General features: G+C 44.8%; 1 protein-coding gene across 5 annotated transcripts in view; it reads right to left on the bottom strand.

Annotated features, from left to right (window-relative positions):
- LOC114047482 (carboxyl-terminal PDZ ligand of neuronal nitric oxide synthase protein-like) overlaps positions 1 to 11,928 on the bottom strand; it is a 379,736-nt gene that overhangs the window by 20,361 nt on the left and 347,447 nt on the right. For 4 of the 5 annotated variants that reach the window (XM_027868301.1, XM_027868303.1, XM_027868302.1 and 1 more), the window contains 2 exons: positions 11,602 to 11,767; positions 8,928 to 9,080 (listed from right to left, as the gene is read on the bottom strand). In XM_027868301.1, coding sequence (XP_027724102.1) covers positions 8,928 to 9,080; positions 11,602 to 11,767 — 319 coding nt within the window. The remainder of the gene's footprint in view (positions 1 to 8,927; positions 9,081 to 11,601; positions 11,768 to 11,928) is intronic. The other variant, XM_027868304.1, reaches the window with a different exon arrangement.

The raw sequence follows: 11,928 nt of genomic DNA, 5'->3' as shown, positions 1-11,928 counted from the left end.
ACTTTTTTTTTCTCTCTGTTTTGTTTCTTTTTTCTGGTGGTTCCTCCTATTGGTTCTAATTTTTCTTTAAAACATGACTAATGTGAAAATATGTTTAATAGGAAAAAAAAAGCAGTTAATGTGTTAGATGACAGAATTGAGACTCAAAAGTGCTTTCATCAGATTAGGACAATGGACCACATTGAACTAGATGAAATTGAACAGTGATAAGTGTCAGGTTCTACACTATGAATTTTAAAAATCAACTGTATAAATACTCGATGAAGGAGGAGTGGCTAGAAACAGGTCCTGTAAAAAAAATGCAAAAGAATGCCGAGTGCTTTAGTTACTACAGGCTCAACAGGAGCCAATGGCACTTTACAGAAGTCAAAAAAGTGAATGCAATCTTAAGCTGCAGTAAGAGAGATTTAATGAATGCCCAGAATGGGGGAGGTGGTGGTCTAATCACTGTCTGCCTTGCCCAAACCACGTTTCTTCTATTCAGTCCTTGGTGTTTCTGTTTCCTAACCAGATCCACCTAATCTAATGAGGATTCCTGAAGGCTTCGTGTCTCTTTAGTAATACGGTCACTAGAAGACCCTCTACTTCTCACTCAGGCCCTGTAGTGATCCCTTACAGTCATGGCATGAGGAGAAATACTCATTTTTTGGGTTTGGGGATCCTGGAGGTAAATGAAAGTCTTAGGACTGAATGCCATCTCCTTACAAGGGGGCACAATCCCACAGATACTTACTGGAAGATGTAATCAGTTGGACTCTCTTTGTGTGTGTGTGTGTGTGTGTGTGTGTGTGTTTTGTTTTCTTTCTTTCCCAGGCAGGCTAGCCTCAGGCTGGCTACACAACTTCATTTGACAATGTCCTAGGATCATAGATCATTTTACAGATGAGGAAAGTGATGCTCAAGAAAATAAAGTGACCAAGGCCACACAAAGAGTCAGTGGCTGGATTTGAACCCAAGTCCCTCAACACCAGAGCCAGTATTCTTTCCACTGTACCATGTTTCTCATTGTATTTTGCATCAAAGGTCAGCCAAGTTTTTCTTGACTATAAAAATCAATGTATATTATGTATGTAATTACACAAACATGGGTACATGAACAGTGGATAGGGCACCTGGGCCTGGAGTCAGGATGACTTGAGTTCAAATTTAGCCTCAAACACAGTAGCTGTGTGACCCTGGGCAAGTCACTCAACCTTTGTTTGCCCCAGTCTCTTCATCAGTAAAATAAGGATAATAATAGTATCTATATCCCAGGGTTTTTGTGAGGATCAAATGAGATAATTATAAAGCACTTAGCACACAGTAGGTGCTATATGAATGTTATTATTATGATGATGATATACAGACATGCTTGTACACATGCCTATGTATATATGTATGTACATGTACACACACACACAGACACACACAGAAACATACACTAATACTTGACGTTTTCTTATTCTCTCTGACCAACACCTTCCATAAATGGAGAAGGGCAAGACCTGGACAATCCCCTTTTCTCATTACATCATGTTTCCTTGTGGTGTTCAAACAGGGCTCCTTCTATCCTGCTCCTGCCAAATCCAGTGATAGTGATGAGGGCTCATCCTCCAATTTCCTGAGTCTATTTTACAACTCAAATGTGAAGCCCAGAAGCTAGGCCTGGAGATATCCCTTACAGAAGGGACTATAGTGAAGAGCACTGGCCCAGAGGACATGAATTCAAATTCTGCCCCAAACCCTACTTCTTGTGACACCTTGGGCAAGTCACTTAACTATCCAAGTGTTTCTCTCTTCTCCCTTGGGCTCAAGATCTATGATCCTATGAGCTAGCCCAATGGTTCCCAAAGTGTGCAGTCCAGGGACCTCTGGGGGTCCACAAGGTCAAAACTATTTTCACAATAATAAGACATCTTAATTTTTATATGCTAAATATTAGTAGATATAACCCACATAAATAAAATCCTTTGGTGGGGGATACTCAATAATTTTTAAGAGTGAGAAGGAGAGCTCAGCCCAAAAAATTGCTAGCTCATCTCAGGGGGACACTGTCACTGCTTAGGAGATGCCTAGCAAGAGTATATTTCCTGATCATAGGGACTAGCTATTGGACTTTGAGAAAATCATTTTTATATTTGCTCTAAAATCAGAATGATTCCTCACCTATGTCACTTCCTACCTCTAACCCTCGTTGGTCAAACAACCTTACTTGGTACAGTAATAAGTTAGTGTAGTACTTAGTCACTTACCCTTTAGAAAGGTAAGTTTGAAGAAGTCCCAGTTTTCTCATCAGAGAAATGGGGAGAAGAGTACTTGCAGTATCATTGGGTCAGAGACGTTCAGAGCAACAGACAGTCAGAGGTCATTTAGTCTAACCTTTAGCTATGTAGGGATCTAGACATCACCTAATTCAAATCTCTCATTTTATAGGTACAGAAAATGATTCCCCAGAGAGGTCAAAAGACTTGCCCAAGGTCACACAAGTACTAAGTAGCAGATGTAAGATTTGTATCCAGGTTCTATTCTGTTCCTTTAAGCAGATTTTTGGGGGGCTCTGTTTTTATTTTAATTCATTTAATATTGTGACTAATTATGTGAGCCACCTCGTAGTTCTTTTTTTGGCAGCAGGCAGGATGCAAATGACAAATAAATAGATGGCATAGGTTGTCCACCTTGGCCTGTCCTTCCTTTTGAAGCAGAAACCATAAAGGCTGATAAGGTCTACACCCTGTACTCCTGTCTTCAGGAGAGACAAAGAAAGCAGATACAAGGTCTCCTACTCCACTGGCCTAGTTTCTGCATTGTGGCCTTCAAGATAACTCAGTAACTTCTCATTGACACAGTAAACAGTCCCTGCTTCCCAAATTAGACTACTACACTTTTAGCAGGAGAACCCTATTGTGATTTATTTGGGGTTTTTCTTCATCTGTCATTTGTTTTGGGGCCACTTGGTAATGGGGACCATCATTCTTTCTGGGTAGAGGCACGGTCATTTGTTCCATCTGTCTGCATACTAAGAGTAGGCGTGATGTCTGGACTTTTCTGCTGACCGCGTGAGGGTAAAATCAGTAAGAACGTCAACGAGGACCTAGTCCTATGCAAATGCATTGAGTCTGCAGAATTCCTAGAATGACTTGAAATATTCCTTCTAAGCTAAGCCTGAGGACTTTTGTCACTTCCATGAGAACTATTAAGTCTTTTTTGGAAATTAAGCAGATGGTCTCTGCTCTATGAAAACAGATATCCCAATTCCAAGGTAGATGGGGGAGGTATATAACAAAGTTGTGTTTTTTTTTTTAAAACACATAGAGGTAACTTTAGACATCTTCTAAAACTTTCAGTCTGTTAAAAGGGCAACCTTTATATTTCCTTTTTTTTTTAAATGTTGCTCAAGACATCAAGTTAAGTGTGTCAGTGATGGTGATGAACAGTGTGAGGCAGAGAGTGGCCTGGTGTCATTCACTGGTTTGATCTTTGTCAAATCTGGCCATAGTAGTTAGAGGTCTAACTATGCAGCCGGGTGCTCATACTCCCAAATGAGAGCCCTCTGACCATTAGCCACATTTCAGCTCTGCAAAATTTAGACTGTAAATGAGCCACCATTAGATTGAAAGTGAGAGGCAGTATGATATACCGGCCGGGCTCGAGATCAAGAAGACTTGGGTTCAGTCCCTGCCTCTGAAACATGTCTGCTATCTGAGTGCACAGGCAAGTCAATTCATTTATCAATTGCCCCCAGGCATCTGGCCCAAGAGTCAAAGGACATGAATTCAAATTCAGCCCCAAATCCTACTACTTGTGACACCTGAGACATTATCCAAGTGTCTCTTCTCTCCTGGGCTCAAGATCTAAGATCCTATTAGCTAGCCCAGTGGTTCCCAAAGTGTGTGGTCCAGGGAACTCTGGGGTCATCAGCAAGATCACCAGCTGACCCAAGGCAACTCACTAAGACTGTCCTTACAAAGGAGCTCAGGATTAACAACATTAAGGGGAGGTTCTATGTTGGAATAGGCTTCCCTTAATTAAATGGCAAATGGGGACTAAGTTCCCTCTTTCCACCAAAAACCCCCAAACCCCAAATACTTTAAGGCAATATACGGATGACAGATTAGAACAGGAAGGAAGGGATCTTAGGTCATTTCAGCCAATCTCCGCATTATACAGATAAAGAAACTGTGGTCCTGAGAAAGGTGATTTACCTAAGGTCACACAGTGGGAGACAAAGGTGGGGTACAAAGCCTCCAATTTCAAGGCCTTTCCTACTGTGCTTACAAACAGATGGGAATAGGTGTCATCATCATTGCTTAATTACCAGACTGGAACTATGGACTCAGAAAGCAGTCAAACATTAAAAGAAAGTGTGCTGGTAACAACTGGGAATATTAATTAAACTTGAAATATGATACCCTATGGTTATGTAATATGATTGTGGTACTGTGGAAAGAGCATTAGATTTGAAGTCAAAGGACCTGAGTTCATATCTCCGCTCTGCCACTGACTGATCTCCCCTGGCTCCAGTTTCCTCATCTTACATGAGGGGCAGGACATCTAAAGTCACTTCTGGTTCTAAGTCAACAATCCAATTCTATAGACCTAGGAAATCCATTGCCTTGGCCCACAACATCCCAGAAACTCTGAGGGGTGTGAGAAGGGCAAGGCAAAGGAGGATGAGTTTGCAAAAATGCTTGTGTGTTGATTCCTTGGTCTCTGCAAGCTGATTAAGTTGAACAGCAGCTGAGGTGACAGGCTTCCTTCCCTCCCTATACAAATCTATCACTTCTGTTACCCCCCAAAAGAACCACCCCCTCAGGAAATGAGTCATTCATCACACATCTGCCTGGCTTGGGGAGAGGAAGTTAAGAAAGGAGGCAGGTAGAGCAGAAGAGTAAGAAACAAGAAGGGACGACAGAAAGAGACTTTAGAAATAAGAAAGGTTTATTNCCACATCTGCCTGGCTTGGGGAGAGGAAGTTAAGAAAGGAGGCAGGTAGAGAAGAAGAGTAAGAAACAAGAAGGGACGACAGAAAGAGACTTTAGAAATAAGAAAGGTTTATTTAGCAAAAGCCACTAGACCGGTGACAACATCCAGGGAGTAAGTGCACTTACATGGACAGAATCATTTTCCAGAGAGTTGAGTCAATAGAGTTAATGAAACAACAGTTGTAGGAAGGGAAGAAAGGGGAAAGGATTGGGAGGAGAATAAATGAAACATCAAATCAACCCTCAAGAAAGCAAGATCAGTAGATAGAGAGCGGTAAGGCCAGAGAAGTTTTACAGACAGTGCTGAGATTAGCAGGAATATAATTACACATTTACAATTCCAATGTACAGTCGAGGTGAGCAGAAGCTGCCTTTCCTCCCCTGACCCCACACACAGCCCCCTGTGCAGTGACGGAGTGGTACATTTTCCTGGGGGGTCTGGGAGTTCACAGCCTCTGATCATCCCTGATATAGGTGCTTTGCCCACACACACCTGCCTCCCCCCAACCCCAGTCCATATCTCCTCCACAAAGTTGCAGAACTGAAGAGTGAAAGAGAAACAAGTTAGCATAATGAATAGCAGGAAAGGAGAGGGATTGGGAGGTTGGGGGGGACTCCACTGGGACAGAAGGTGTAAGATGCTGCAGCTCTTTCCCTGTCTTCAAGCTTGAGGGTCGAATGACTGAGGCCACCTTGATGCATTCGGGCTGCGCCCTCCCCAGCTCTGAATCCAAAGACACTTCCCTTTGGACACACAGTGACTGCCACCCATGCTTCGACATGTGGGCACTCATGTGGATCATGTTATGTAGGATACCAATACCTGAACAGTTGCCACAGGGAATATCTGGGGCTAGCTCAGGGGATGGGAGGAGACAGGATAAATGTTGATTGAGCAAAAGGAAGTCCTCCCTGGGCCAACAGCAAAAATCTAAAACTTATTTTCCTTCTAGTAACAAGCTCAACCTCTCAGCCTTTTTTTGTTCTTCCTTTCATTGAAGCAAAAGGTCCAGACCAGAAGGAAAAAATTTATAGTCAGGCCACCCTTTCCAAGAAAATGAAGCATTCCCAATGGGGGTGTTTAGGGTATAGCCATCACCTGGAACCAAACTCCAATCCCAAACAGTCAGTATCTAGCAACACTAAGTCTGGCTTTGCCACTCAACCCAGGTTCAAATCGGTGGGATAACAGTTCTTTGTGGTCTTCCCCACTGGACCACCAGCAAACATTGGAAGCCAGAGAGGAAGCAGGGAGTGAAAAGGTCTTGAGGGAGTCAGAAAGATCTCTCCCATGGAGTGAGATTGGCTCTGAATTTAAAGCCTGGGGGCTGCATTCAGTACTAAACTTGCCTGGTTCTTACATCACCTTTACTTTGGCCATCCCTATTCCCCTTGCCCCCAACCCTGTTCTTTCTACATTCTATTTGGTTTTGCCTTTGTCAACCTATCTCTCACCATAGTTGTCTTCTCCGTATCATTTGAGCACCTTCTTTTCCATCTCTCTCTCTCTCTCTCTCTCTCTCTCTCTCTCTCTATATATATATAATATATATATATGTATTTTCTCTATGTATATACATATCTATAGTGTATATGTTCATATCTACACATCTACATATATACATACATGTACACCTTCAAGTACCTCGGGTCCTATAATAGGTTGCCTAAGGCCTGCCTACCAACACAAATTCCTCTTACCTAACAGCACAGCCTGTCCTGTCCGTTTTGCCACTGGCTTCATCTTTAGCTCCTGCTGGCCCACAGCAGGCCACCGGCATTGTCAGATCTCCTCCCTCTCCCTGCAAGGCTCTCTGGTGAGCAAAAATTTATTTCTTTTAAGCTGCCTGTTAACAATACAGTATATTCAGGCTTTGCAACCCAGATAGGGAGGGACCAAATGGCTCAATTTTCTTGTCTTATGGGCTTCTCCTAGGGTGCTCTTCTCCCATTATCAGTTAATTTTACCTAGGCCTAATTCAGTATTTTTAAAAAATACAAATAAGACTAGTTCAGGGACAAGATTAATCGATTAGAATTATCTTAGAACTATAATAAATGGAATAGAAGGATACTTTGATAGAATATAAGGGCAGAGCCAACAGACAATGGAAATTTTGCTCTTGGGTCCTTCCCATATACACAGGGAAGTTGGGCAATCTTCAGGAGCACACATAAATGCACACACACAAACATTAACTATTTCCAATTAAATTGCATCTGGTATGGTAATCTCTGGAGAGAAATATGGTAAAGTTGTATGACTTTTTTTCTTTGTCCCATGATTTGGACCATTTGGTCCAGAAGAAAATGCAGCAGTTATATGGAGGATGGGGATAGGTAGAACATTCCTTTTCCTAATATACAAAGGAAACTTAAGGTTGAAACAATGATTTGGGATGAAAACATCCTGCCTGGTGACCAACCCCTTCAACAATTCTTGACCTCTGGGCCTATAGCTTTGCTCTCCAAGATGGAGGACAGAGTTGATTCCCTCAGGAAAAAACTGATGGAATCCAATACACCCCAGTTTTCCTTCAGGCATTTTCTAAATTCCCATGAAGAATAACCAGCTGCTGTCTCACTGGACAGAGAGAAGAACGGGAGCTTTTTCTAAAGGCTCCTCTACTAGTCTTTTACCATATCCATATCTTTGAGGTGTTGGATCGATCACTCTGCTATTGTAGACGGGTGTGCATATGGACAATGGTGATGTGGCTAACAATTCCTGACTCAAGTGGGAGAGGCCCATTTGGGACTCCCATTGGCCAAAGCCCTTCCCAGCTACCAGTCGGTGTCCCTTTAACAAACTGAAAACCCCTACAAATCTGCATGGGGAGGGGAGGAGATAGGAAGAGAGGCTGAAGTCCCCTGAAAGTCTGAGGACATGGCTTCTGTTGGCAAGGCCCAGAAGTGTCTGGGCCACTTTACAGCTATAATTTTGAGGGGCATTGCCTTTTATAGAGGGGAAAAGAGGAATCCCATACCCAAAGAAAGGACCAATCTCATACTTTTTCTATGATTCTTGCACCTCCCTGTGGGCTTCAAAGGATTACATAAACCAAGATGGCTGGTCCTGTAGGGGACATGCCACTTCCATACTTCACTGAGGAATAAAATTTCCTGCTTCTGTTGCCAGCACACTCAACCCTCTTATGCCTAGCACTGGCTCTACTTTCAATGACGACAAAGTTAGGCATTGGGTGACAGGCCTGATGTAGGAGAGGTGTCTAAGAGGATACTTCATCAGGTAACATCCCCCCCCAACAGGGAGTACAGGAAGAGGAGGGGGCTGTTGTGACCTCATGGAATTATCAGCCAAATCTTTATGACACAGAAGTCCTTCCTATATAGGCCTGGTAGGTCTGGAGAATGGCAAACCTCTAAAGGGATGTAATTCGGCCCAGAAAGCCAGGTCCATTTTTCACATCAACAGGAGGATGAAGTAATAGTTTGATATTGGGAGTTATACCCTCTTCTTTTCTTTCCTACTTTCCCAAATTAAAACCCTAAAGCCTTTTGGGAAACCCCAAGTTTCTCTAGGTCCCACTCACCACCCCACTGGGCAAACAAAGATGTTGCCCAAGCTGGTGGTGCTCCCAGTCTCCCTGCTACCACAGGCCGTGGAGATGACGCCCTTCCCACATTGTCTCTGATGTCCTTCATCCCCAGAAGCCTGGCCACCACTGCCACCACCTCCTACAAGCACCTACACTGCAATCTCATCATCCAGGCTATCCCCCAGCTCCTGCCTCTGCAGGACATTCAGCAGGCGAGGAGGCTCCTCCTGAGACCATGAGTCACGCTCCTCACTCTCGTCCGTGTTAGACTCATATTCCGAGGCGATGCCTGACTCCCGGAACTTGATGAGCTCCAAGCTGCCCAGGAGAGGCTCTCCCCCTGACGGGGTGTCCCCGGGTGGCAGGAAACGAAAACACTCCAGCTTCACCAAACAGTCGCGCCTACCTAAGGGGCTGCCCACTGAGTGAGCGAAGTCAGCCGAGCTGGGGCCTAGCGGGGGCAGGTGGAGGTCCTCGGACTTGGGGGTTGTAGGGTCGCAGAGCACGGGGAGGACGCCAGAGCGAAAGGTGATTTCCAGCAAGCTGTCTTGGGAACCCACTGGTGAAAGAGAGAAGAGCAAGAGGAGATTGGAGGTTAAACAAGTTATGGGAGAGAAATACTACCACGCACCTCTAGGTCTTCAGGGCTGAGGTTTTTATAGGCACTAAAAAGATCACCCTGGGAAAAAGAGTCATCCTGGGCAGTGTGCTACAACAAATAGAGCACACAGGCTCTGGGGTTGTAAGACCTAGGTTTAAATTCTGCTTCTGACACTGTGAAATCTTGGGCAAGTCACATTTTCCCTCTCTGAGCCTCAGTTTCCACAATAGTAAAAAGAGGAGGTTGAACTCTACGGTCCCCAAGGTCCCTTCCAGCTCTAGACAGGATCTTAGGATCCGTGGACCACGTCCACCAGAACAGTGTTTCCCAATCCAAATTATATTGGTCTTAAAAACAGAAGGCTGAATTCTCTACTTTTGGCCACTTGGCTGACTTTCATCTAGGGACTCCAAGTGGGGAGTGTGAGGAGCTAGAGAAAAGGAGGGATCTGGGAGTGGGAGAATCCCCACACAGACGTGGATAGTAAGAAGTTTTCTAGCCCGGTAGAAATCTGCCAGGCCATCGGGGCATGATGGAGAGAGATAGTCCTAGAATCAGGATGACCTGGGCTCAGGTCCTGCTACCGACCAAGAGAAAGTCACAAGCTCTCAGTGCCCTTTGCAATGTTCTAAGACTGTTAAGTTACAGAAAAAGTGCCCTCCATCAGTGGAGGGAAGTTTCACACTGGGAGTACTGTACTCCAATGAAACCAGAATTCCATCTGTCAAGGACTGTGGATTGGGAAATGCTGTCCTAGAGACATAAGCCATCTAAGTTTCTGTTGGCCCCTTACCCTTCTAACACCAGAAAGACCTAGGAGACAGCAAACCCTCAGTATACATGGCTCATCGGTCAAATCAAGCCTCTTTGTTGAGCACAATCACAGGTTAGAAGGTCAGTAAGGTTGGGGGAGAAGGAAATCCATCATAGGAGGTAGGAAACAGAAATTGGGAAATAATCTGAGAATCACTCTATCTAATTTGTGTTTCATCAGACCTGTGGTGGGTTAATTCCTGGGCTACCTGTGAGCCAGTGGCTAAGGTGGTCTAGACTATAGGAACACCATGATCTTTGGAATTTGAAGTTGAGAAGCAATGGAAAGTGTTCTCTACAGCTTCAAGCATACCATAGGCACTTGGCAATGAATGGTTAGGAACTGGCAGCCCCAAAGTCCCAGCTTCTTTTGGTTGGAAGGCAGATGGGAGGCCATGATTCAATGCTTTGAAATGAGATTTCTGGTGAGAAAAATCAGTGGGTTCAAAAACCTGCATTAATGTCCCATATAAAGTCATGGGTGTGTTTGGATTAAAAGGAGGGCAAGTGTCTACCAAATAAATCCAGATGAGCCAGAGAAGTGACCCTGGATCACTCTTCTACAACACGGAAATGGACCTAAGGGAACTTAATCCAGCTCACACCCAGGCAAGGCTAAGGAGATCAAACCTTAATGGAGGAAGTGGAGACATGCCCCTCATATGATCAATCTCATTTTTACAGATGAGGAGGGTCACACAGATAGTAAGTGTCTGAAGTCTTGCTAAGTCCAAGTCCAGCATTCTAGTCAATATACTATCTAATAAAACATCTGGATTCTAACCCCTGCTTTGCCAGTGACTTTCTGTATGATCCAGGGTACATGGGTTGACTTCTCTCAAACTCAGTTTCCCCATCTTTAGCTGATAGATCCCCTTTCCCTGTCCTCCCAAGGTCAAAGGAGAGAAAATATAAGTGAACTCAAAGCTCTTCTCACAACAACCTCGAGAAGCAGGTGAGGAAACTGAGGCCAGTAATACCAATAATGGGAAAGCTAGGAGGTGCAGCGGATAGAGTCCTGGGCTGGGAATCAGGAAAACTCACCTTCATAAGTTCAAATCCAGCCTCAGAAATTTATTAGCTGTGTGACCTTGGGCAAATCACTTAACTTGCCTCAGTTCCTCATCTATAAAATGGGCTGGAGAAGGAAATGGCAAACCACTCCAATATCTTTGCCAAGGAAAACCCCAAATGGGATCACAGAGAGTTGGATGTGACCGAAACAACCGAATAACAAATACCAGTAATAAGAGTGGAATGAGGAATTTCAGGCCAAGTCTCCTGATTGTAAGCCCAGGACTCTATTATACTGCCTTCCTATGCCCTTAACCCACCCTAAGAGTCTGCCTCGTGGCAAAGCCAACCCATAAGCAAGCCATCCTGGGGACACTGGCTCATGTTGCACATTTCCCACAGCCCCCAGCACCCAGGAGGCATCTCATAAGTACCAGGTGGGTCCATGGGGATTTTGGTTGTTTATTTAGAAAGCAGGGCTGGGTCATGGGGCTGCTTCATTCCCTGCCTTCCTCAGGAGAGGGGTTGCAGGGAGAGATGACATTTGGGCTCTTGGTGCTTCTGGTGAAGCAGCCCTTAAGGTCTTCTTCTGACCCTGGGCCGGTGAGTGAAGGCAGAGAGTTGAGAGAGGGGCAGCAGAAGGGTCACTTACTGGCATCATGTCCTGACAGTTTGAGCTCAAGCTCCTGCACTTGTTTGACCAGCAAAGAGATGTGCTGAAGCATGTCCTTGTTCTGCAACAGGAGCTGGTGGACTCGGGCCTGGGCCTCCAGTCGAGCTGCAGCCTCTGCAGCCAACTGGTCCTTCAGCAAGTGAACCTGTGTGGTCAGCATAGAGAGGGAGGGCAGAGAGAGAGAGAGAGAGAGAGAGAGAGAGAGAGAGAAGACGGCTGGTAAGTCAGTCAGTGNACATAGAGAGGGAGGGCAGAGAGAGAGAGAGAGAGAGAGAGAGAGAGAGAGAGAGAGAGAGAGAGAGAGAG

Source organism: Vombatus ursinus, unplaced genomic scaffold (genome assembly GCF_900497805.2).
Source record: "Vombatus ursinus unplaced genomic scaffold, bare-nosed wombat genome assembly UNPS02014789.1, whole genome shotgun sequence".
NCBI classification, from domain to species: domain Eukaryota; kingdom Metazoa; phylum Chordata; class Mammalia; order Diprotodontia; family Vombatidae; genus Vombatus; species Vombatus ursinus.
Note: the sequence above shows the minus strand (reverse complement) of the source record. Positions and strands in the feature narration are given on the sequence as shown.